Source organism: Mirounga leonina, unplaced genomic scaffold, assembly GCF_011800145.1.
Source record: "Mirounga leonina isolate KUSES-001 unplaced genomic scaffold, KU_Mleo_1.0 Mir_125, whole genome shotgun sequence".
NCBI lineage: Eukaryota > Metazoa > Chordata > Mammalia > Carnivora > Phocidae > Mirounga > Mirounga leonina.
In genome coordinates, this window is record NW_023270305.1 from 19,368,252 (window position 1) to 19,395,043 (window position 26,792).

Below are 26,792 nucleotides of genomic sequence, written 5' to 3' on the forward strand. Positions count from 1 at the left end.
CCCAGTTGTCCAAACGTTTTTCTCCTTTGCTGTTTTTCTTTTCCACTGGATTGTTGGTGTTTTAACTTTACTTATGGTAGTGTGTTTTTCTTTTTAGGCCGTGAAGAAACTTGTGATTTTTTTATGTAGTTAGGGTTACCAGTGTGTTTCTTCTTCCTTACATACAATTGGTAGAGAAATTTGTTTTTGCTAAAATCTTGTTAATCAAATCAAGGTACTGAATTCGTCTTCCTTTGATCAGCTGTGACCTCTCTTCAATACTGCACAACAAACTCTGAGGGGTACACCAGGGTAAAGCCTGAATTTTGTTGATGGGGGCATATAAATATCCTGGAGGGGATCAGAAATTTTAGATTAATACTTAGTGAGTGCCTTCTGTATGTACAGAACGGTGTTAAGACATTTTATATGCGTTCTGTCTTCACCTTACAACAGCCCTGAAGGATCAGGTCATTATTCTCACTTTATGGATGAGGAAAATAAGGTACGGACAAGGTGAGTAGCTGCCCGAGGCTACAGAGCAAGTGAGTAAGCCCCGTGAGGCTTTCCTCGGAAGCCCTGCCCTGCCCCGCCCCATGCACGGTGGTGTCGCATCGTTCCTCTGGGCTAGCCCTGGCTTGAAGCCTCAGAAGAAAGAGTGCATTTGATGTGTCTGATCCATCTTCTTTCTGCTGGCCATGGACAGACCCACATACTCCTTTCATCCATCGCATCTGACTCAAGCTGTTCACTGACTCTTGTGTCTTGGGGGAAGCTCTGTCACGTGTGTATGTGAGCTTCCTTCCCCCTTTGTAGAACGGGAAAGATGATACCCACCTCAGAAGGTTGTTCAGAGGGTTCAGTGAAGTGTGGTTTCTCAGAGTGCTTTCTGATCAGAGCAGTGTCCATATGTTTAGGGTTAGTATTAATTGCCTGATTACATAGTACAGCATACAACTGATTACCTCAGAATGCAATTCATTAACTGTAACGCCAAGCATATTTTTAACATACTGTAAGGCATGGGGAGCCTGGGTGGCTCAGTTGTTTAAGCGACTGCCTTCGGCTCAGGTTGTGAGCCTGGAGTCCCGGGATCAAGTCCCGCATCGGGCTCCCTGCTCGGCGGGGAGTCTGCTTCTCCCTCTGACTCTCCCCCCTCTCATGTGCTCTCTCTCTCTCTCTCTCATTCTCTTTCAAATAAATACATAAAATCTTTAGGAAAAAAACATACTGTAAGACATGAGATTGGCGTTAACAAATGTTACCAGTTTGTTTAATTTCTTGTGTACGTTAAACTTATGAAACATAAATTGATCGCATTGCCTAGTACGTCGATGTTTTTATGTCATTTAACTGAAGTTTTCAGTCTGATACAAACAAATTGTCATCTGTACATAGCTTTAATAAATTTTAGGAGCATCCAAAGAACTTTGACTCAGTTTAATTTGCTCTCTGGGGTTTTCATTAAAGAATTTAAACATTTCACAGTTCCACAAATGACAGATTTTACACAGTTGATAGTTACCCCATTGGTGACTAAAGAGTGTTTTTTTATTTGGACTCAAGGCATGCATGGAAAGCACATGGAATCTCTTCCCCCCACTCTTTCTGAAGTACTTGGCCTTTGGAATTTAATATATAATTTTTTTTTTAAAAGATTTTATTTATTTATTTGAGACAGAGAGAATGAGAGAGAGAGAGCACATGAGAGGGGGGAGGGTCAGAGGGAGAAGCAGGCTCCCTGCCGAGCAGGGAGCCCGATGCGGGACTCGATCCAGGGACTCCAGGATCATGACCTGAGCCGAAAGCAGTCGCTTAACCAACTGAGCCACCCAGGCGCCCGAAATTTAATATATAATTTAACCTTAAAATTATAGATGCTGAAAAATTTATAAGTCACACATCAAAGGTGTTTGGATTCCAGAGACTTGTTATTGTCTTGGTTTTTTAAGAAGTTGTTACTGCAGAAAGCATTAAAATGTGGTTAATACATGTATGGGAATGAATTGCTGTGAGGACAGTAAGCAATGAAGGAAGGAAAATGGCATTCCCCAAGTGGCTTCTCTCCAGTCATTGGTGTTTCTGAGAAGTTGAGAGCCAGTGATCATACAGTTGTACCAAATAGTCCCGTGAGTGGGAGATCCTTAGAGCTGAGAGCATCTAGTTCACCTTTTTCATTTTATAGATCAGAACACTGAGGCCCAGAGACAGAAGTGGACTACCTCACAGTCACAGCTAGTGGCTGAGCTTTGGCTCAGATGCAGACTTACGACTCTCATTGCATTGCCAAATGGGATTTTGAGGTTTAAGGTTCTGTATCTGGAGATTTCTTGCAGTGGCCTGCTGTCGGAGGATGCCACTGTGTGGTGATTTCTAACATGGTTTGTATGTGTGAGGAGGGAGTATTAGAGCTGATTTCTGCTCTAGCCTTTCCTACTGACCCCTGTTCCCACACAAGCAAGACGAGAGGCACTGGGGGAAACCAGGATGTCGATACTCAGAGAAGAATGTATATGCAGAACAGAATATTCCCCAGTCATTATGTAAACTTTGCTCAACCAAACAGTAGATAATGCTGTGTAAACTTCAGGTAGAGATTAATATGTGGAATATCAAATCCAGATATCCAGGGATTTAGAATTAAAAATGCAAGCAGTCCTGCTGAAGAAATAGCCCAGGGCATTGGCACACAGGCCGTCCCATCCCAGCTACAGAAGGCAACTTCTGCAGGCTGTGGTTAGTGGACACAGTTATGTGCCATTTTCTGAAATGAACCAGAGGAGAAATTGAGAGAGAATGTCCCAGATGAGCTCAAGTCTGGGAGATTCACTTTTCCTTGGCTAATTCCTAGAGGGGGTCCTGAGTAACTTTTTCTTAGCTCATTGAAAGGAAGTCGAGTAATAAAGTACCTATGATTCATTGACTCTGTGGTTATCAAAGGAGTCACCTTTTAGCCAGAAAATGGAAGATTTCTTTCCAGTGATTCACAGGTATTACCCAAAACGTTTTGGCTTCCTGGAACTTAAAATATAAACTAAAATCCCTTAGTGTAATAACTGTTAAATGACACAAATCAGTGAATCTTCTAAAACTAATGATGTAATGTATGGGGATTAACCTAAGAATAAAAAAATTAAAAAAAAAAAAGATGCAAATCAGTGGATCTTCCCCTTCTGTCTCCTTCTCTCCCCTGTGTGTCCCTCCTTCCCCCACCCTTTTCTCCCCCTCCCCTGTAACCCTGATCCTTCAAATGGACCGTACTATACCTAAAGCCTGAGTAGCTGTGAAGACAAAAGTCTTATTGGTCTTCAAAATGGTAGAAACACAAGAGTTTACCTTTTTTTCTATGAAACTGATGACACAGGTTTAGCCTAGCACATCATGTCATGAGGCAGGAAACACATTTCTTTGGAGAGCTCATTTAAGGTAAGATGAAATGTCCCTTGTGCTGCTTTGTCTCATGGCCAGACAGAATGCAATGAGATGGGAATGTGCGGGGGCTCGGGTCTGCCTAATCCCAGCCCGGAGTGTGCCTCTCGGAGCAAGGGGACAAAGCTGCAGCCTGGTGAGCTGTGGCCATATAGCAACAGCTGCATTTGGCTTGGCTGCCTACCCTTGGCCTTGACTGAGCCCCGCTGGTCTTCATGGAGTGCAGCAACCTGCTGCCCCTGGGCGCCCTGCTGCTGAAGGGCTTCCTCTCACAAACAGTGGGAAAATATGGGTCCTTCTAAGCTGCAGCGAGAGGAATGGCAACAGTTCCTCTGAACCTTAGGCTGGCTTTCAAGTCAGGGCTCAGTTCGGCAGCCACTTAACCAAGCTGGTGAGTTTGAGTTCTCAACAAGCCCCCACCGCCGGCACCCCGTGTCCTAAAGACGACGTCGCTGGTTCCATTGCCAGAGAAAGAATTCTGCTCCTCCTCTCTTCTATTTGTTCATCTTTCTGTCTGATGATTTAACTTGTTAAGTAATATGTTTAAGTAACAGAAAGACAGGAACTCCAGTGTTTGTGCTTCTGTTGGGAGGGTCCCCGCTGAAGCCATGTGCTGACTCTGCCTCTGGGACCTCTAGGTAGGTCCAATTTGGGCTGCTCTAGCTTCCTGCGTGAGAGTTCAGTGGCTTTCTAGAGAAGAAAAATTCCTGGAGTTAGACCTCTGGGAAAAGAGCTAGCCTGGAGGTGCAGGAAAAGGAGAACTAATGTTTATTGAGCACCCTCTGTGCACCCAGCACAGTTGTAGGCATTTTTCACATACTCTTTCTCTTCTTCCTGAGAACAATAGGTGTATTATTCCCATTCCCTGATTAGAAAAGTGAGGCTGAGCAAGTCCATGTACTCAACCCAGAGAATTACAAGATTTAATCCAACTGTGAAAATAACTGTTGTGGACAATTTTCCATTTCTGTAGCCACATGGAGAAAATTTATTAGGGTCTTGAAGAGCCCTGCCCCTTTTAATTGTTGGTAGATGAATAGCAAAACTTGAACTTAATGGGATCCAAGTGCCTTGGGATTCCTTGGAGCGGGTCATTCATGTGGTTAGGGCAGTACTGCTTCCAAGGGGATATTTTGATTGATTGTGTCAGTGTCCTTGGGTGGCCCTCGCAAGAGCTTTAACACCCGTGTAAGTTTGGTTTCCTCTCACTAGCTTCTGAACTCTTACAGATGAAGCACCACATCTCCATTTGTTCTTTTAATAATGATTCGTGTAAGAAATGGGAAAATATGGGAATTCAGTACAGCGGCTTGACCTCCAATAGAAATAGGCTTTTTCAGCTCGGTGGAGAATAAATCCGTATTAGAGACAAGGACACTTGTAACTAGATGTTGAGCCCTTGTGGTTAGTGGCAACCACTATTTCTGCCTCATTATTCTTGATCATTGCAATACTTAGGGATGGAACGTGGATTTTATCTAATGACTCTACCCGTGGCTGACCCTTGCAGTGTGTTGAGAAGGACTCAGGGTCTACGTCTAGGTGCAGGAGGAGCCATGAGAGGTTAGTACTTCTCATTAGGAGGAGAGACTGTAGTGCCTGGCCTCTGGCTGTCGCTTCCATGGGTGTTTGTAGTAGCCACTGGTCATAACAACCATGACTGGTCCTTCCCATCACCTCCTGACCTCTCCAGAATCTTTGAGGACAATGTGCACACTTTGGAGACAACATGGTAGACTGTAAATATGGACGGCCATTTATTAATCATGTGCCTTGGGAAGAATATTAATGGTCTTAGAATCTCAGTTATCTCTTCTTTTTTTTTTATTTTTTTTTTTAAAGATTTTATTTATTTATTTGAGAGAGAGAGAGAGCACATGAGAGGGGGGAGGGTCAGAGGGAGAAGCAGACCCCCTGCCCAGCAGGGAGCCCGATGCGGGACTCGATCCAGGGACTCCAGGATCATGACCTGAGCTGAAGGCAGTCACTCAACCAACTGAGCCACCCAGGCGCCCATCTCAGTTATCTCTTCTATGGTTTGATATGAAACTGTCATTCACAGGGTTGCTATAAGGAGTGAATGAGACAATGAGTATAGTACGCTAGAAAGAGCAGAAGTCCAACAATTCTTAGCACCTTTCTCTTACGTAGGGGACAGATAGCCATGTCCTTATTGAGACTTCATTGTCCTTGCCTTCTGCAAACATTTTCATGTGGATGATTAGATAATGTCAATATTGGCATAAAAGCATTTTAAGATAGTTTATTTCCATCACTTAATACTAGATGTATTAGCTGACAAGGGTTGATATATATATTTTTTAAAGATTTTATTTATTTATTTATTTGAGAGAGAGAGAGAAACAGCATGAGAGGGGAGAGGGTCAGAGGGAGAAGCAGGCTCCCCGCTGAGCCGGGAGCCCGATGTGGGACTCGATCCCAGGACTCCGGGATCATGACCTGAGCCGAAGGCAGTCACTTAACCAACTGAGCCACCCAGGAGCCCAAGGGTTGATATATTTTAACTTATTAATGAAGTAGAGACTTTTCTTTTTTATGTTGGGTATATTGAAGAACTTGGATCTTAGAATAAACATTCATATGATAACTTTTACTGATAAGTCTTAAGACATTTTGGATCATTTGGTTTGTTACTAAATAATCTCTTCTGTACTTCTAGACAGCTCTCATTCAACTCTTTGTTCCGTATCTCCCTTGGCTTTTGAATGGCTCCATTCAAATGGAAATGAAGTGACTTGGTAACAGTGAGCATGTTTGCTAGCAGTCCTTGATAGTTCCATAGGCAACCGAGAAACACATGTGGAAGAACTGATTTGATACTGATCAATTTTAGAATAGAGTGACAGCCACAGATAAATCATTTGTTTTGTCAGGCTCAGAAGAGCAAATTTGAAGGGAGACAGTGGTATTGTTCCTCTCTACCTTTTGTGGCTGACGGGTTGAATTTAAGGTACCAGAATAAAGGGTGAGGTTTTATCAGTCCTGAATGTTGATTCAATAGATTTGTATTCGTTCATATTGTGTCAATAGATTCGTACACAAGAGCATATAAAGATAGTGGCCAAACAATATCTTAAAAATCAAAATTGAGTCCTTAAATGTTATTTTTTCTTGTTGGCTTTAGGAATTCTGACTGGATGTCATGATCATATATCTAATAATTGGAAAATTCCATCAATCTCTGTTTTTTTTGTGTGTGTTTTCTATGGGGTATTGGGTGATGAAAACTAGAATTTTCCATTTTAATTGTAAGAGGTCTGCAGTTTTATGTGAATGGTAAAAGAAATTTTGTTCTTGTCCTCAAGGCAAATAAAAGCTTTCCTAATCTGGACCATATTGGTGATACGTGTAGTTGACAAATAAGATTCACTGTCTTTCCTCTGCATGGCTGTTGATCAGCTTGTTCAAAGCTGGAAGATATCTCATCATAAGTCACTCATGAAGATTAGGAACAAGCCATAAGTTTATCCACGTGCATAGCATTTCTCTTCCAGCGGTAGTAGAAGCTTTCTATAGGGAGAACAGTGTAAGTGAGCAATTAGTTGAAGTTTGTAGGAGGCCTTCAGAAGAGACCTGACAGATACAAACAAGGACTCTTGTTGTCAGACTCCTGATTCATAGACGTGGCACAGATGTGTCTGGGAAGCAAAAGGCCAAGGGCTCTGGGAAAGAGAGTGAGGGAGTGTTCCTTTTAGACCTAGGAAGTAGGAAGCTTTAAGAGACTTTGAATCATCGCTTAACATTGGAAATATTGCAGTATGTAAAAAATTATGGAGAGAATACAAAATACGGTTTAAAAATATTCTGGATATAATATTAAAAGTTCTAACACACTCTGAGGCTTGTGACCAAGGTAGAAGAAATGTTCAATTTTTCCAGGATTGCTGCTATCTAAGTGGTGGAAAAAGCGTTGGAGGAGTCTAAAATATCATGTAATGCTGGCGGAAACGATCCCTTCACTTCAAGCATTACTACTCTACTTATTTTGATGTCATTTGGAATAAAAAGAAACAGAAAAGGCTGTACTGGGAAAAATTCTTAATTGGTCCCTGCATAAACCCAGACAGAGTTTAACTTTGGGTGTTCTGGCCTTCTGTCTGAGGGCTGGCAAGCTAGCTCCAATGAGGTTCAATCAAACCACTGGCATTTCTGGGGCATCTACTTAGGCATCCTAGGTGCACAGGCAGGAGCTCCTAGGTCTGCAGGGGGCAATCAAGGGAGGCTTCAGGGAAAGAGGACATGGAATGGTGGTGGGCCCAAGAACTGAAGAAGAAGGAAAGGTGTGAATTCTTCCAGAGTCTAGCCATGTGCATTGGCATGAGTGAAAAAGAGAGAGTGGTATATTCCTGGAAGTCACACGTAAATTGATTTTGTGGTCAAAAATGCCCAAAATAGGATCTGGTGAGATAAGACCGCAGCACTTAATATTTAATGCACTGTTACCATGAGTAGAGCCGTTAATTCTTACCACAAACCAACAGTTTGTGAGGTAAGTTACCCCCTGGGACTTTTACCTGAATTCCATTGAGGAAACATGTTTTTTGTGGGGGTTTTTTTTGTTTGTTTGTTTGTTTTTCTTTTAGGCGATAGAGAGCCACAGAAAAACCATGTAGGGTAATGAGCTGAGTATATATGTCAGGAAGTACATTCTGGACATGGTACGGAGAGAGGTAAGAAAAATCAAGAAGGCTTTGCCATAGTCCACGCAAGATACAGTAGCCTGAACTTGGACAAAGGCATCAGGGAATGCAGAGGAAAAAAATAAACAGGAAAGTTACTGAAGATGAGAGAGGGGCTGTAGGACTTGGTCACAATGTGCAGGTTATGGGACAGAGAAGAATGTGGCTCCAGTTTTTGTGGCTCAGAAGCAATAGTCTTTAACATTTTGTACATTATAGCATGTATAAAAGTTTAGCACCAAGAAGGAAATGTATATTTCAGTTAGATCTGTTGTTTTACTAACTATAGAGAACCAAGTTCCAGAGAGCCAGATTGAATTGCCGAAGGGCATTGAGCTGTGTCATACAGAGCTAGGACTGGAACTTGGGTCTCTTGGCTCCCAAAAGAGAGATCTTCTGATATATGAGACTTTCAACTTGTACAGAAAAAAAAATCTCTATAGTGAAGGTGATTTTATTACATCTAGGAAGTATTATTATTATTACCTTCATCATCATCATCTGGATCTATTTCCTGATAAAAGTTAGGGGCCAGAAACAGTGAATCCTGTGGGAAGTGCTTAAGTCATGTGGTGAAGTTGCTTAAATACATCAGTTCCAGGTAGAGAATTAGTAGAATTTTATTTATTTATTTATGTATTTATGTATTTATTTATTTATTTAAAGATTATCTATTTATTTATTTGACAGAGAGAGACAGCGAGAGAGGGAACACAAGCAGGGGGAGTGGGAGAGGGAGAAGCAGGCTCCCCGCCGAGCAGGGAGCCCGATGTGGGACTCAATCCCAGGACCCCGGGATCATGACCTGAGCCAAAGGCAGACACTTAACCGACTGAGCCACTCAGGTGCCCTGAGAATTAGTAGAATTTTAAAGGTGAAAACGTTTTGCTCCAAATAGCTTGTTTGTGAAAATACATCTTTGGCATTCGATAGGTTTCAAGCTCCAATGGTGTTAAACCTACTAATAGGTATAAAAGGTGTGAAATGCTTCCCTCTTTCCCCATTAGGTTTTTTAAGTTACCAGGTCAGTTGTGGAAATTACCTCTACCAGAACAGAATAACTCTAAAAGTAGATACACATCTAAAAATAATGTGGGCCTTTTCTTATTGTTTGGATCAGATCTGTTATATACTATACAACTTCATGTTGAAATCACTTTGGTAAATTTTTTAGTTGATAAGAATTATAGTATTTCATTTTATATCAGTAAAAATCATTGTGTGGTGCATTTTAATTCTGAATTAAAACATCCTTATATAGTTGCCTTAAGTTCAGTGTCTGACAGGCCATAAAAGGAAAGGAGAAACAGGAGGAATATTAGGGAAAAGTTTCTGAAATTCTTCTTCGTATACCCAAGTAGTTTCCCTGATGATACTGGTTTATTTAGGAAAGTTGCCAGAAGGATTTGGAAATTTTTCTAGTCCTGATTAATGATGGTAGTTTTAATTTACTTCTCTTCCATGTCTCTGATTCTTATCCTGTACAAAATCTAGGCCTCCAATTGTTTTATTGTGGTAACTGAGTATTAGCGTGTACACTAAGATGTTTCAAAAGTTAACTTAGTCTGAGGCTGAGCTACATCTCGAGAGAGTTCATTAGAAACATACCCATGGGCCAATACTGGGGATTAGAAAGAATTATCTTCAGGAAGTCAGTTTTGATACATATTGTCTTGATTTAATGGAATGTTCCAGATCCAGGAAGTATATATGGAGCCCTGAGGAATGAATAGACATATTTTAATAACCTGAACTTGACATATCAAGTTATTTAAGTTAAATGGAAGGAGACATCTTGGCTCATCTCATCAGTCAGTAATGAATCACGTGGCTTTGAATAGCTTTAGCATTTGACTCTGGAAAGTTCTGCTGTATGATTTTAAACAATCTGTGGTAGAAGCCCTCTAAAACTACCTCTATCTAACTAACTTTTCAAATTAACCACCTCCCTCCACTCCTTTTTTAGAATATACTGACTGATACCCACAACATACTAAATCTTCCTGCCTGATAGTTCACCCCATGTATATCATATACCTCCCAGGTCTTAGCTGAATGGCTACAGAGGGTCAGTTCTTTTGTTTCTGACCAGAAATTACATCATTGAATGAAATATTATGTAAACCAGTCAAAAAATGAGTTTTTTAAATGAAAATTAAGTGAAATGATTTGGAAGGCAGTAAAAGCAAATGACTAGTATAATACTAATGGTCCATTTAGGGTCAGGTAAGACAAGGGTAAGAAACTGGAAAGCAAACTATAGAGAAAATCTAGAATTTGGCATCCAGTTGGCTTCACAATCAAAAAATGTTCTGTAGGGACGCCTGGGTGGCTCAGTCGGTTAAGCGTCTGCCTTCGACTCAGGTCATGATCCCAGGGTCCTGGGATCGAGTCCCGCATCGGGCTCCCTGCTCCACGGGGAGCCTGCTTCTCCCTCTGCCTCTGTCTCTCTCTCTCTCTGTCTCTCATGAATAAATAAAATCTTTAAAAAAAAATGTTCTGTAAAAAGTTCCATTTGCTCATTTATTCATTCAAAAAATATCAGGTACCGACCATGTGACTAGCATTTTGCTAAACTCTAAGGATGGGCCACTGAAAGAGGCAAGGTCCTGAACAAGATTTCTTCCCTCCAGGAGCTCATGGCCTGTTGAGGAAGTCAGACAGACACCCAGAAAGTTCCAGTTCATTGCTCTCTGTGCCAAGCTGCCGCACACATATGTGCGTTGCTCTGACTATGTGGCAGGGAGTGGGGTCTATCAGCTCTTCTCTCACATTGTTAGGGAAGGCCTTAGTGATGAGGTAAAACTTCGTTAGCGTCTTGGGTTGAGGCAGCAGGGTTGGGATGGTAAGTTGGGAAGGAGAGAGGAAAGAGACTGTATGGAACCACATATGTGAGACGGAGCATGGCACACTTAGAACCGACCAAGGGTTGGGTATAAATGGAACTGAAGAGACCATGACGGCAACAGTGGGAAAGCAGGCTAGACAGGTAGCAAGAGCTAGATCAAGAAGAGCCCTTCTGCCATGACTGGGTTTTGATGTCTTCTGCAGGGGAAACACAGCATCTCTGGAATAGATAGGCAGGATATTGATGTGTTCAGCTTTTAGCTCAGAGGAGTCTGTATCTCAGAAGGAATGATCCAGGAGAAGCTACTTGAGAACTTCTTTTCTACCATCCACGTTAATGGTAATGTCCATAGATCACATTCTAGTTCCTATTACACATTTTCATCCTTCTCTGCACACAGGTACATAACGAAAAATGGGATGCTGTGTGAAATAAGAAATCTGGATTAAAAAATTTTTTTAATCTAAGAGGTTGAAACTTGGGATGCAGTCTTAGAAATTTTTAGTATTGGGGTGCCTGGGTGGCTCAATCGGTTAAGCATCTAACTCTTGGTTTCGGCTCAGGTCAGGATCTCACAGGTCGTGAGATCGAGCCCCGCGTCCAGCTCTGCATTTGGCCGGGGGGTGGGGAGGAGTCTGCTTGAAGATTTTCTCCCTCTGCCCCTCCCCGTACTTGTGGGGTAGGTCTCCCTACCTCCACCCCACCGTCTCTCTCTTTCAAATAAATAAATCTTTTTTTTTTTTAAAAGAAAGGAATTTTTAGTATTTAGTATTTGTAAAAACCCATTCTTCTGTCTATAACTTCAGTACCTTCAAGTAAGGCCTGTAAGTCTAAGAGGCAAAGAAGTGAAAAGACAGTTGTTTTCGTACTAACTGAAGGAGCAACTGGTATGCAATCATGGCAGCAATGGTCAGGTGGTTATTCAGCCCATTTTGACTGTGAGTGTGGGCAGTTTCTGTCTACACCTGTCTGTACATCCTGTGACCTATGTGTAAGACTTTGAAACCATCAGTGTGGGGGATAGCTTACCCACCAGCCTCTAAACTGGTTTTCCTTGGACATTTTTGTGTTACACGGAGGCTTGTAGTCCACAATCTGTTTGGGCTCTTTCCTATGTAAACCAGGCATTGGGAGCCTGTTGTCCCACCTGAGGGTTTTCCGTTCAGGTATCTAGATAGATTGGAGATCTATCCATTCTCTTGGGAATGGATAATTTCTTCATTGTGGTGGTTTTGACTCTTGGTGATGCCGCTCAACGTTACCTGCCTTGCTGCTCATTGGGGACTGCTCACTACTCACAAGAGCAGGCTGGGAAGAGTCGGGAAGAGAAGTCGGGAAGAGAAGGCTGAAGAGTTCCCTGCCCCTTAAAAGGAACAAGGCGAGGATAGAGAAATCGGCCTTGCGGTGGTATCTCCTCCCTGTGAGTGGGGCAGTTAGGTGGGAGCCGTGGGAGACCAGTGATCCATGGAGGGTGGGGATAAAAGGAAGCTGTAGACGGCCCATGTGGACTGGTGTTTATAGTAGTGTCCCAAACATTGTCTACCCAGAATTTATCCCTTTTGGCATCTGCCTGGATTTTACAGACCCCATTTCATTTTATGACCCAGTATGTTTCTTCTTTCATGTCTCACAGGGAATGTTTCTACTCTCTTGTGTTCGTCCTACGCCTCGACTCCTGTTTATCCTGCATTCTTCCCCGAGCTCCCAGCCCCAGCTCCGCCCGAAACTGCCACATTGCTTTTCTTTTTTATTTCCCACCACGTTATGTTTTCCCGATTTTGAAACCTTCTTTTCAAAATACCTGCTTATCTTTAAAAAGTGGGAAAGCAAGTTTTATGTAATAAATATTAAGATAATTAGATTGCAGTTTGAAGCAAAATTAGTTATAATCCATATTTATCCCCTGGGTGAAAATTCCAGATGGGATGAGTTACACAATTTAGCAAAAGAGATGAAAATAATCTAGAAAGCTAGCATGAAATAGGTTATTTATCAGATACTTGGAGGTATAGTAGGTTTTAAAGTAATGAAACCGGGAGAAAAGAGCTTACAAAGTTAATTATATGAAAACATTAAAATGTGTGTATCCAAAACAAACTAAACGAAATGGAACAGGAAATATGTTTACAAAGATTATTTCATCAAAGGACAAACAAGATCTTGAAATCTATTGTCCATGAAATATCATGAAAGTAATTAAAATCATTAAGACTTTAAGGGATACATAAAATACATAAACATAAATATGTCAAACAAGAGGAAATAAAAACAGTGAACAAATATGTAGGGGAAATGTCAAAAATCCTTACTAAGTAAAGGTGTGCAAGATTAGTGTTGTGATAGTATAATCTGATCGCAGGTGAAATGTTAAAGCTCTGAAGTTAATATTTTGAAACTATTAAACTAGTAGAAATATTTAAAAATAAGATCCAATTTTGACAAGATAGATGTGAATTTGATATGGTAATGATAGATGCTGTTGGTGTGACTCATGTGCTCTTTCTGGATGATTCATTTATTGATATACTCAGCAATTCAACAACTCCTCAATAGATTCTACAAACAGAGCAGTGAATGAAATAATACACGATACAGTTTAGCGTCTGAGCGGACTAGTTATAAGGATATGCCTGTTCCTTTCTTGTCAGAATGCTAGTTTGGTTTCCCCTTTTGTATGATTCCATTGCACCCTGTTCATGAAGTTGATGCTGATTTGCTGAGGCTCACATTCGCTGAGTACTTACTGTGTGCTAAGTTCTGAGTGCTTTGAATATATGACCTCATTCAAGTCAAACAACCCAGCTAAGCCAGGTATGGTTTTATTGCCATTTTGTAGGTGAAGAAATGGGGGACAGAGAATTGTTCAGTAAATTGCCCAAGGTCCTAACACCACCAGTAATGAAACTGGGATTTGTATCCTCTGGAGGTCTCATTCCAGGCCCTTGATCTTAATGCCTATGCTTGTCTGTCCTCCTCATGATGAGGCAGGTATAATTGGCTCATCCGTGTCTTACTTGTTGACTGTATCACCTAGCACATTGCCTGGTGCATACTAAACAATAAATATTAGTTTAATGCATGAGCAAATAATTACTAAGAAGGATAAAACTATATACTTGACAACACTCCTTGCAACTTCATCTGTGATAGTTAAAAAGAAAGGCAATCTAAACAGAAGAGTAACTATGTAATTTATCATCTGTCAACATAATAGAATGTTATGTAGCTCCTAAAAGTGTTAAGGCTCTATAGCAATATGTAACATGAAACAGTATGGCTATGTAGTAACAGAAGAATGCAGATGTGAACTATAGTGTCATAACTGTAACCTAGATGTCCCTGTAGGCTTCACCAGCTCGTAGGTATAGAATAGAGTGATGATGAAAAACCCAGAATATGCTAGTCCAAAACCCTTACCTTCCTACACAGAACTTTTATCCCTTCTGCCCCTACCCCTCCTGCAAGTGTATCTGAGGATCGCCAAGGGTGCCCTGTTCCTCTCCTAGTGCTGATGACCTGCAGTCACCACATGGCATCTGCCCAGGTCTTCCTGTCTAGATCCTTCCAGGGCCACTGCAGATGGGAAAGCCCCTCCCCAGAACTCCCAGCTCTCTGCCTTGCCTGATGCCTCTTCACACTGTTTGAAAAGGTCCTATTGGTGGTAGTAGCCTGCAGAACTGGGAGAATAGCTTTCTCCAGCCGTGTCCTGCTGATTGACTCCTGGGCCCTAAAGCAATTCTCCTTCTGCCCAGATTCTCACAGGGACTATAAATGACAGAAGCTCCATGCTAGGAGGGCAGGGAATTTTGTCTGTTTTGTTGACTGATATTTGCCAAGGGCTTGGAGTAGGACATGGATGTGGTAGATCTACAATAAATCTTCATTGAATGAGCAAACATCACTTTTTGAGCTTCTAGCCTTCACTTCTCTCCTCACTGGAATTCAAGGGGACAAGTGATAGACAAGTGTGCAGTAGAATGTTCTCAGTGATGGAAGTGGTCCAATCTATGCCATCCAACAAATGCTGTTCATTTCCTTTTTCATCTCATTGTTCTTGAATCTGGACCTCTACTCTTCCTCTGATGTCTATAGCCCAGAAAACCCATGTGTCTTGCTGTTAGAGGAACAAGAAGCCCTGGTGTGATTCAGCTTATGTATGTAGATCCCTTGAAAAGTTCATGAGTCTACCCTGATCTGCAATGAGCTAAATCCTCTCATCTGAATTAGGGCTCTGTTAGCAAACATTATTATGACCAGTTATGAAAAATGTGTCCCTGGAAGAAGAATTTAAGAGGGCTTGAGACAAGACTCTGTGGTGAGATTTGATGGACACCTTTTGGTCCTTCCATCCTAAGGGCTGTGTGGGCAAGAACACTGGACCAGGGTTTGAGATGTCTGTGTTCTGGTCCCATTTCTGTGACTACACAGCCATGTGGCCCTAAGCACACGCAATGTCTGTAGCTCACTATCTGTAGAATAAGGTGGTTGAATTAGATTATTTGGTAGATACTTTCTAGCACCTCTGTGGAGCCCTAGCACTTTCTGGAACGTAGTTAGAAAGTTAGTAGTTAGAAAACTTCTCCAGTATATGCTAAAGTTACCATGTGTCAGGAAAAAAAAAAAAATGAGTAAAGGAGGTGTAGGTATTTGCTGGCTTCTCTTCCATTTGGAATTTTTAGGCGGTTGATGTGAATTTTTTGTTGAGTTCTTACCTGTAAAATACTGTGCCATCAAATACAGGGGATACAAAGATGAGAACACCATGGCCTCTTTCTTACCATATTCAAAATTGAGCAGAAGGGAGCAGAAAATAAATTGCAACACAAGGCAGATTGATAAATGATGCAAGTTGTTAGGTGCCGGCCCCGATTTGCAAATGGCTCCAGGATTCTTTTGGAGGAACATTCCTTGGTTTGGAGGCCATATTTGCACCAGGCGTTAAAGAGCTTCCAGAATTTAGACTGGCTGTAATGTCAGAAGGTTTGAGTGCGGTTTTGTGTTCTCAAGTCAGGTACGTATTGTCGAGGTTTTGACTGCAAATATTTTAAAATTCTAAATTCACATGTAAGTCCTTTCTCGCGGCTCAGGAATAAACAAATAACAAGCAGGTATTAACTGAACTTAGTGGGAGTCTGAACTTGGTCTCTGGAGACCTCACAGAGCTTGCAAATTACAATAAATACTAAGAGGTTTTTAACCTTTATTTGTAATACTATTGTATGTAGCTTAAGTGGTATTCCTTGGTACGAGGCATAAGTGGTATTACTTGGTTTTTGAGAAAGCATTTTTGCAGTGATATCAAAGACCATGCCAGGCTGCAGTCACCTAAATGGTATTGGGTCTGTACAGAGTTTTGCAGTAATAGCCTTGTAGAAGATAGGGTCTCTGAAGACGAAGCCTGTCATCATTTGATGACACCTGTTTTACTGCCCATTAGGTGCAGCATTACCATCTCCCCAGTGTGGTAGGCTTATATGATTCCCCCAAATGAAGTCCACTTTTCCTAACTCCCTGAGCGTTTTATTAACTGCTTTGTCAGTAAGACGGAAACTTAAGTTTGAATCAGTGTCTGATTATACATTATACATATAATTCAATAAAGCACACCAGTTAACAGAGTAACCCCAGTCACTTCTACACAGATTGCAAGGGTCTGGATATTCATTCTTCCCCATTTTCAAATTTAAATCCCACCATTCCCATTAGATGAGATGGAGCATTCTGGATTTCACTGTATTGACTAACTTGGTTAAACTTTTGAGAACCAGAATTTCAGGGATGGAAAAGAACCCATAGATTGTATTATGGAGCCACCCCTTTTAGCAGATGGGGACACTGTAACCCACAAAGTGAAAACATCTGCTTCAGTTTTCAAAGATTGTTTCTGAAGGATACCCCTATCCCAAGGTGCCTGGGATTCTTGAGTTGACTCTGCAGCCTGCAAATGCTGCTATGTTTTTTTTTTTTCTAAGGATAAAAGAGCCCTGGTGTTCAGGAATTTTAAGAGATAGCTGCCCTGACAGCTTCTGTGGCTGAAGGGTAGGAAGTAGAATTTTGTGATAGCATCGATAAATGGAGCTCCTTCGGTCATGCAGAGGATTGAACTAGATCAAGTTAGATAGCTGAGTGCTATGGTGAGGTTGAGGCTGAAGAACAGAAAGCCATAAACAAAGCTGAGATGATGAATGGCCTCATCCCAATTTGGAAGCTCTAATGTGCATGTGTGTGGCAGAGCTTCGTATCTCCTGGATTGTAAACAGAACATGGTATTGAAGCATTTGCTAATGCACACAGCATTAAAAACTAGTGACATTCTTGGAATTCTTGTTTGTATTAAGGTTGATATTTTGCATTTGTTGAAATCTGCAATCCCTTTAACTCGAGCCCAGTAAGAAACTTCAGGATTTGATAAGTGGGGATGGGATGACGTGGTCTTCCTAATTACCAGAGCAGGTAAAACAAAGAGATTCCCTCGGGCAGGGAGAGAGTGGTGGGTGCATTTTTAACTCCTATGAAGGTTTTTTTCCCTTTGCTGCAACATTCCTTTGGACTCTTTTTTTTTTTTTTTCCTTTTGCATGTATTATCAAGAACATGAATCTCTTCTCTTACACATTAAAAAAAAAATCCTCTTCCCAATGGAATGATTCTATATTTAATGAGTTTTAAATTAAACCTTCTGGAATTTAACTTGAATCTGGCTAAATAGTTACTCAAATATGTAAAATGAGGTCCAGGAACTCAAAGCAGATTTATAGTGCATATTTCATGTGTACATAATAAAGGAGCCTATTTATCCTTGCTTCTCTGTCCTCTTTCTTTTTCCCTGGTTCTGACTCTTGTGATGGCTGTCCATCCTGATCCTGAATTTTAAGTTTTTATTTCTACTTATTCTGTTGCTTTGTATCTACCTTTACTGGTTGCCCTATATCCTCTTGGGAAGAAATGGGAATCTGGTCCATGTTGTTCTCTCTCCAACCCAGATGCTCTCACTTTGTCCTTGTCTCCCGCACTCCTGCCACATCAGTCTCCTCGGAGCTTCTGGGCCTTTCTAAGCCCTGTCTCCCCTCAGGATCTTGGCTCCTGTTATTTCTTCTTTTGCAGATGTTCTTCTGCCAAATCGTGACATCACTGGATTCTTCTCCTTTTAGGTTTAGTTTACATGCTGCCTTCTCGGACAGGTTGTTCTGGACCCCTGTATCTCATGTTTTCTTGGTAGAGCCTGTGAGTCCGTGTATGTTAGCAGACAGATAACCAAGAATTGGCTATAGACAATTTTAGAGCAGAACAATTGTAAATCTCTACATTCCATAAATAAACCCCAAACCTAGATTATAGTAAATGCCTGCTAATCTCCATGCTTTCTGCCTTGGCTCCTGTGTAGGGCTAGGCCCCTTCCGCTCCCCTGTTCCTGCTTCAGAAGAATGTGACCTCCACCTTTGCTTTCAGCTCCCAGGTTTTGTTTTTGTTTTCTGGTGATGCATACTGAATTAAAAGGCAAGCAGTCAAGGTTTGTTTTTGTTTTTGTTTTTATAACAGTGGGATAGGTTCTTAAAGTGAGCAGTGTTTTGTAGCATCTAATTATTATCTAATGTTTGTTACCCAGAAGCTTTAAACAGCTACAGTATTAACCCACTGTCAGGCTGAATAGACTTTAAGGGTACCCTTGAAAAGAGGGGATGGTGTAGGGATGTTTAGGGGAAGAAATAAAGTGATAACTTCGACTTTCTAAAAATATTATTGCTTTTTTTTTTTTTTTTTCATACTCCCAGGGATATCAACAAAAATGCTGCAACCCTTTCAGGGAACATTATTCTTCTAATCAGAGACAAGTGGGAAACTTTAAGTAGCTCTTCAAATCAAAATCATGTGTGTGTCTGTTCTGTGAAATGACAGATGTAGGTTTTTCTTCAAATGGAGGTTTGTTTTCCCTGTTCTGCCTTAGCCACAATAACTTGAAACGGTCTGTCTGCTGGCACGAAAATCGAGGAGGTGGGTGGAGGGGCCAGGATGTTGCTGCAGGGAAGTCGAGTACATTCCGAGGGCGCCTTTTGGGGACAAGCAGCTGAAGCATTTTTATAGTCAACTGAGATAACAGGAAAGAAAAAATATGGCTTTTTATAGTATGAATCTTGAGAAAATTCAGTTTGCTCGTATTTGCATTACAAATAGTTGATATCTATTCATTTAACTTGCAGCTTGTGACGTAAAATGTGACTGTTGAATCAGCCCGATTTCTCGAGTCCTGCAGGTTGTTTTCTAGACCAGAGTGGATGGCAGAACGCACTGAGACACTTGACATACTTAAAACCTCCAACTTACTGTTCTTCCAACATGGATCCTTCTGCTCATTTTGACCTCGAATAGTAGTACCATGAGATATAGGGAGCGGTTGTCACGAAATTACACTTTCTGGAGTAACAGGCCGAGGACCCATCTACCTCTCGTTATTTGCAGTAGGTCCCACGTGACCACGTGATGCAATAGAGTGAATTAGTGAATTAGGGTGGTGGTGGGCAACATGTCAGGCTGCCAAGGAGATGGAATTTCTCAGCCAGCATTCTACGTTACACCTCCTACATGTCCATGGCTAGACTTACGGCCGGCATACTGCAGGCTTCTCAAGTCAGCCTTAAAGATAACTTATTCTTTTTCCTCTTCATGTGTTGAGAAGGTTTTATAGAACCCTGGCAGCACGGACCATATATCACTAGATGATTGTTTTGAGAACAGTGTGAACTTGGGAAACAGAAAGAAGCCATTCATAGTTAAAACCTTAAGTTTGTAGGTTGACTTTTAAATTTGTTTTCTTTGATATAAAAGATTATTGAGCTATAAAAAAAGTGCCTGCCACCAAGGACTCAACCTGTAGTTATTGAGTTGAGGCAAAGAACTTGATACTGTAATTTAGATTTTAGAAAATGCTGGAACCAGGGAATAGATATTTTACCTCTCAGTCATAAATAGTTATAAATAATGCCAACTTATTGGTTCGAATAAGTCAAGCAGAAACTGTTTCCTTTATGAACAGAGAGAGACACAAGATTACTAGAGCTGCGTGGCGGGATATTGCTGTATCTGCTTATACTGGTGCATCCTTGAAACACTTTAGGAAAGCTGCCTCAGGGTTTAAAGGTAGATATAAATAAAACTGATTAAGTTCATGTTAGATTCAAAATCTGTTGATATTAGAAACGTCTCACAAAAGTGAATTGGCTAACATTTCTGTGAAGAGAAAAGATGGTTACATATATGAACTTATTTTAGTACTGATTATAGGCAGTCTACACAGTACTGGAGGACCAAATAAATGATCTGCAAACTGAAACTGAGCAAAATGACCTTAATAATCAATGGGAAAATGACCAGTTTTATGACCTTTAAAATTTTTTGTCAAAACATTAAAGTTTTCTTACTGTAGGTTATAAATGTATAGGGCAATGCAAAAAAAAAAAAGTGAAGCTAATATTAGTTTAATGCCCTGTAATTTAAAATGTTAGGAACACCGAGAATTAACCTGTTTTATTTCTTTGAGAACTTACCAAGAGTAGTTTGGACACGTTTGCTTTCTCCTCATTTTGTCACGTACGATGTGGACTGTCTTTTCTCTGCTGCATTGAATTGTCCTGTCCCTTCCCGAGTTTGGATCTGCTTCCAACATGTTATCCTTGGGGCTTTCACATCTGTGAACCGAGTGTTCCTTCCTTCCTCTGGGACATCTTCATCTTCTTCCTTACAATCACTTTCCAATTTCACTACCACTGTTACCACTTATTTCTTTGTTACACTTTCATTTTGTGTTGACCGCACACCCTCTTTTGATTATGCGCTTTTGTAAAATGTCCTATGAGTTTATTCCCATGAGATGAGAGGGCAACACGACTACCTGTTTGCTGTCTATCTGTGCATGAATTGAATGACGGATGTGCAGGGACCAGTTGCCGACAGTCGTGGAAGTGACACGATCGATTAGTGATCATGATACGCATCTGTTATTCATGCAGGGGTTTCTGGACCAAAAAGCTAGCGGTGAAGTTTGTGCTTTATGTAATTCAGCATTAATATACTGTGACAACTGAAGTTGGAACCATGCTGTTGGGGGTAATGGTGTTATGTGACCAGACTGTGGTCACTGAAATTCAAGCACATGGAACCACGCCAAGTGAAGAGGGCCTTACTCAGGTGGTAAATTTAATTGATTTAGATCTCGGCCTGGCTCCCCTTGCCCATTACACACTGAGCGCATCCACTGTAGCCAAGTGATTTAGAAATTGAATTGAGAAGTGAACTGGGAGTTATGAAGTGTTTGATTCAACCATGGAGTCCGCTTTGACTCCTCTCCTTTCATTTTTGTTTCATTGCTTCATTCAGTGTTTCATCCATCTCTAGCTTTCCTCTAAAAGCTGAACTACATGCTAGAAGTAGAACATATCAAGATGAGGTCCCTGGCCTCACAGGACTCTAGCTGAATGAGGCATTGCAGAAAAGTAGTCAGACAATACATGCAGTAGTAAGCTTGGTGCCAGGATGAGCAGTGAATGAGAACCCGTGGAGCACAGAGGAGGGGCACCGAGCCCAGATGAAGGGCAACTGGGAATGCTTCTAGAAGAGGGGACAATTAAGTAGAGTCTAAAAGATAAGGAGGAGTCAGGTAGGTGAGGGGGCCAAATGGAAAGAGTGTTCAGGCCATGGACACAGGATGGATAAAGCACAAGAGGACCCTGTATACTGAGGAAATGAATGGAATTCAGTGTAGCTGAATTCATAGCTGAGATGAGATTCATAAAGGATAAGGCTTCAGAAGGAACAGGGGTCCTGCAATGGGAAGGAAATGGATATATTTGATGAATGTTTACAAGGGAGGACCTCCAGGACTGGATGTTTGGATGGGTGAAATGGGGGAGCAGCAGCGAGGTTTCTGTTAAGGACCACTTGGTGAATGGAGGTATTGGGGAGAGATGATGAATTTGATTTTGGATATTTCAAGTTTGAGTTGCCTGTGGAATCTCTACATGAGGATATATTGTAGTAGATGGTTTGGATAGTAGATAGATTTGTAGTAGATGGTTAGGAAATACAAATTTGGGTGACACCAGCATCTGACATGGTAAAACCATAGAGGAAGCGTGTATAGAATTAGTAAAGATGAGGAGGTTAAGACCAAACCTTAAAACATGCCAATACTTAGGGGCGCCTGGGTTGCTCAGCCGTTAAGCATCTGCCTTCGGCTCAGGTCATGGTCCCAGGGTCCTGGGAGCCCTGCATCGGGCTCCCTGCTCAGCCAGGAGCCTGCTTCTCCCTCTCCTGCTCCCCCTGCTTGTGTTCCCTCTCTCACTGTCTCTCTCTGTCAAATAAATAAATAAAATCTTTAAAAAAAAAAAGAAAGAAAGAAACAGACACACATGCGGGCGCCTGGGTGGCTCAGTCGTTAAGCGTCTGCCTTCGGCTCAGGTCATGATCCCAGGGTCCTGGGATCGAGCCCCACATCGGGCTCCCTGCTCCTCGGGGAGCCTGCTTCTCCCTCTCCCACTGCCCCTGCTTGTGTTCCTTCTCTCACTGTCTCTCTCTCTGTCAAATAAATAAAATCTTAAAAAAAAAAAATGGATAAAATCTTAAAAAAAAACAAAACGCTCAAATATATCTAACTCCAGATTCATTTTCTTTGTTCTTTCTGCCTCACGGAGTTGCTATTCCTGGCAAATCTGTTGTTCTCAAAACCAAGATGGTACTGAATTAATATTCTAGACAAAAAGATAAAAAACAACAATCTGAAGACACTGGAGACTGACCAAAAACAGAGAAATTGGGGCACCTGGGTGGCTCAGTCGTTAAGCGTCTGCCTTCCGCTCAGGTCATGGTCCCAGGGTCCTGGGATCGAGCCCTGCATCGGGCTCCCTGCTCCTCGGGAAGCCTGCTTCTCCCTCTCCCACTCCCCCTGCTTGTGTTCCTTCTCTCGCTATCTCTCTCTCTGTGAAATAAATAAATAAATCTTAAAAAAAAAAAAAAATACCAATACTTAAAAGGCATAGAAAATGGAGTCTGTGCAGAATATTAAGTTGAAATGGGCAGAGAGGAAGGAGCACAATAGGTGAGTGAGATGTGATGGCAATCAAAGGAAGAATGAAATCTGTCCATTGGGTTTAGCAACATGGAGCCTTTGAGTCACCTTGGTAAGAGTAGTGTCCTGTAGAAGAGAGGCGGGGTCCAAGCTAGATTGTAGTGTGTGGACAAGTGAACGGACAGTTCTTTGAAAGGTTGGTCATGGAGGAGAAAATTTTAAAGAGGGTAGAAGCTGGAAGGAAGTGGAGTTGAGGGGCTTTTACATGTTCAAGCTGGTAGGAATCTGATCATGTTAAAAGGCTGATAGGAAGAATTTGTTAGAGATCAAGAAGTTGGCTATAAGCTGAATTTAGACAGAATTTAAAACTCCCCTTGCAGTTCTTTACCCTATGCGTCCTTTTATCTTTTTTTATTCTAAATCAGTTCAAGTCCGTACTACTACTCACTCTGCTACTTCCGGGTTTCACTGTGGTCTTGTTATCCCAATGAGATTGCGCATTCCGATACAGCAGGACCCAGACTGTTCCCCCTGATTTTGGTTAGCACTTAGTTCCCTGTCTTAGAGAAAACCCTCAACAGATACTTTTAGCGCTCTCATGTGTTTCTTTGTTTATTTTTTGAGGAAATAACTAATGTCTCCTGTGTGCCAGAAATTATTCTAGATGCTAAGGATATAAAAATCACTAAGCCAGACATACCTCTTTTTCCCAAGGACTTTATAATCTTGGGAGATAGTTAATAAATAATAAAACACAAAAGCAAAGTAATTATAGACTACTTATATAATCTATATAATATAATCTATATATGATATATATAATTATATATAATATATAACAATTATATAGATAGTAATCCTGAGTGACTATATATATATATGTATGTGTGCGTATATATATATATATTCTTCTCCCTGAATTCTTTCCATTGTTGGGGAGAACACCCATAAGCAATTGGAGAGTTAAATGACATAAGATGGGAAGAAGAAGATAATAATAGAGACTATTGTTTTCTTCATGTAGTGACTTCTTTGTTGACTGTTTCTTTTTTTTTTTTTTAAAGATTTTATTTATTTATTCGAGTGAGAGAGAATGAGAGATAGCATGAGAGGGAAGAGGGTCAGAGGGTCAGGAGAAGCAGACTCCCACGTCGGGACTCGATCCCAGGAATCCAGGATCATGACCTGAGCCGAAGGCAGTCGCTTAACCAACTGAGCCACCCAGGCGCCCTGTTGACTGTTTCTAAAGTCAGCAGGAATATGATGGTTCTAATGGGCTGTGTGTTTTGGGAGTTTTATTGGTTGGTTGTTACTTAGCATTTGAGAAACTAACCAACTCTCCACATTTTCTCTGTTCCCTTTTAGTCATTTGCCATCTTCCATGTATGAATGGCGGCCAGTGCAGTTCAAGGGACAAATGCCAGTGCCCTCCAAATTTCACAGGGAAGCTTTGTCAGATCCCAGTCCATGGTGCCAGCATGCCGAAGCTGTATCAGCATTCCCAGCAGTCAGGCAAGGCATTGGGAACGCATGTAGTCCACTCCACACATACCTTGCCTCTGACCATGACTAGCCAACAAGGAGTCAAAGGTAAGCTTATTTATTTTCTTTTTGCCCATTCGTCGGACTTCTGGTAACCTGCCAAACCCATACGGAAGCAAATATCTGCACACGGCAGGGCTGGTATTGAAACAGAAAGAAGTATGTGATCTGTGGCCCAAGAAGTGGCAGCAGGGACAGAAGACGGGCCCACCTTTGTGGCTGCAGTACTTTCTAGGCCATAGAGATTTGGAATCCAGGAAACAAACCAGAAAGGAGCCCATCCTTCTCTGCTGGCTCTGAGCACCAAGAGCTGTAACACGCACATTTCTGGCAGGGAAACAAAGATGAGCAAGGCTGTGTTCAGGCCCGTACAGGATGAATAAGCTAGTGGATCATATACTACCCGCTGGCGAATACCTAGTTTATTTTGTAGTTGAAGAGTGCTTGGTTTTAGTTATAAACAATCAGTTAACCTCACTGGGCTTCAGTTTATTCATCTGTAGAGGAAGGTAAACTAGGTCACTTGGAGCTCAGAAATTCTTTTTTTTTTTTTAAAGATTTTATTTATTTATTTGACAGACACAGCGACAGAGGGAACCCAAGCAGGGGAGTGGGAGAGGGAGAAGCAGGCTTCCCGCTGAGCAGGGAGCCCGATGCGGGGCTCGATCCCAGGACCCCGGGATCATGACCTGAGCCGAAGGCAGACGCTTAACAACTGAGCCATCCAGGCGCCCCAGAGCTCAGAAATTCTATGACTAACTCATTCTTTTTAAACTTGGCATCTCTTCCATGCCCAGATTTTGAAAAAGGGTCAGAGAAGGGTGACTGGCCTTTACTCTGTAAAACTTGAATGTTAGCATCAGAAGATTAAATTGTATTTGAAAGCGGCAGAAAGTAAATACAGATATAAAATATCACACATAGGTCTTTGATGAGGCCCAAGACGCACACGAGTACGTCCACACTCTGCTGTTCAGGCTAAGAGAATTACGCTTGGTGAAATTGTTACTTCCTCTCTTGATATAGAATGGTGAATCTTCCAAGTTTGGCAATGGAAACTCTGAGAGATGCAAAAGTAATCAAACTCTTGAGTCTTTTCTACTATCCTTTGATAAAATGTACCCACCTATGACCACAGGCTGCATGGATTTCATAGTTTTCTGACTCTGAAAAAATTTTTGTCTCATGAATGTGTTACTGGGAGAGGCTTTAATTTTTCTTGATACTTCCAGTTTTATCCCTTAAAATACATAAATTCGGGTCTAGTTTGTGTTTTGGAAGTACCCTCTTATTCTCCAGAGTTGATGGCTATGCAGCAAAAATGCATATACACTCTGGGTGCCTGGGTGGCTCAGTCGTTAAGCGTCTGCCTTCGGCTCAGGTCATGATCCCAGGGTCCTGGGATCGAGTCCCACATCAGGCTCCCTCCTCGGGGGGAAGCCTGCTTCTCCCTCTCCCCCTCCCTCTGCTTGTGTTCCTGCTCTCACTATCTCTGTCTCTGTCAAATAAATAAATAAAATCTTTAAAAAAAAAAATGCATATACACTCTGTATATTTTATCCCCGGGGTGGTATATACACCTATAAATACATACGTGTGTACTTACTATTTCCTCTCATGCTGACTCGCATGTTAATTATTCATTACTAAGTTTTTCTCCTGATCTCTTTTAGTGAAATTTCCTCCCAACATAGTCAATATCCATGTGAAGCACCCTCCTGAGGCTTCAGTCCAGATACATCAGGTTTCAAGAATCGATGGCCCAACAGGCCAGAAGGCAAAGGAAGCTCAACCAGGCCAATCCCAAATCTCTTACCAAGGGCTTCCCGTCCAGAAGACCCAGACAGTACATTCCACATACTCTCACCAGCAAGTCATCCCCCATGTCTATCCCGTGGCCGCTAAGACGCAGCTTGGCCGGTGCTTCCAGGAAACCATTGGGTCACAGGTAAGCAACACTGACTAGCCCATGTTCGGAACACCTTCTAGATATGGTCTCATATTAGTAGGAAAGCCAGACTTGGTAAGATGATCTTCTACAGAAGGGGTTGGCAAACTGACCCACGGGCCTGTTTTTGTAAATAAAGTTTTACTGGAACACAGACACATCCATTCATTTACGTATGTGTATCCTTGCTTTCATGCTATTGATGATAAAATTATGTAGTGTCAGTGAGATCATTTGATAGCCAAATCCTAAAGTGTGGTCTGCAAAGCCCTGTACAGAAAAAGTTTGCT

The 26,792-nt window shown here is 41.6% G+C and overlaps 1 protein-coding gene across 1 annotated transcript in view; it reads left to right on the forward strand.

The window, feature by feature from the left end:
• Positions 1 to 26,792, forward strand: part of LTBP1 (latent transforming growth factor beta binding protein 1) — a 392,439-nt gene that overhangs the window by 176,804 nt on the left and 188,843 nt on the right. The window contains exons 6-7 of the mRNA XM_035000535.1: positions 24,378 to 24,602; positions 26,228 to 26,502. Coding sequence (XP_034856426.1) covers positions 24,378 to 24,602; positions 26,228 to 26,502 — 500 coding nt within the window. The remainder of the gene's footprint in view (positions 1 to 24,377; positions 24,603 to 26,227; positions 26,503 to 26,792) is intronic.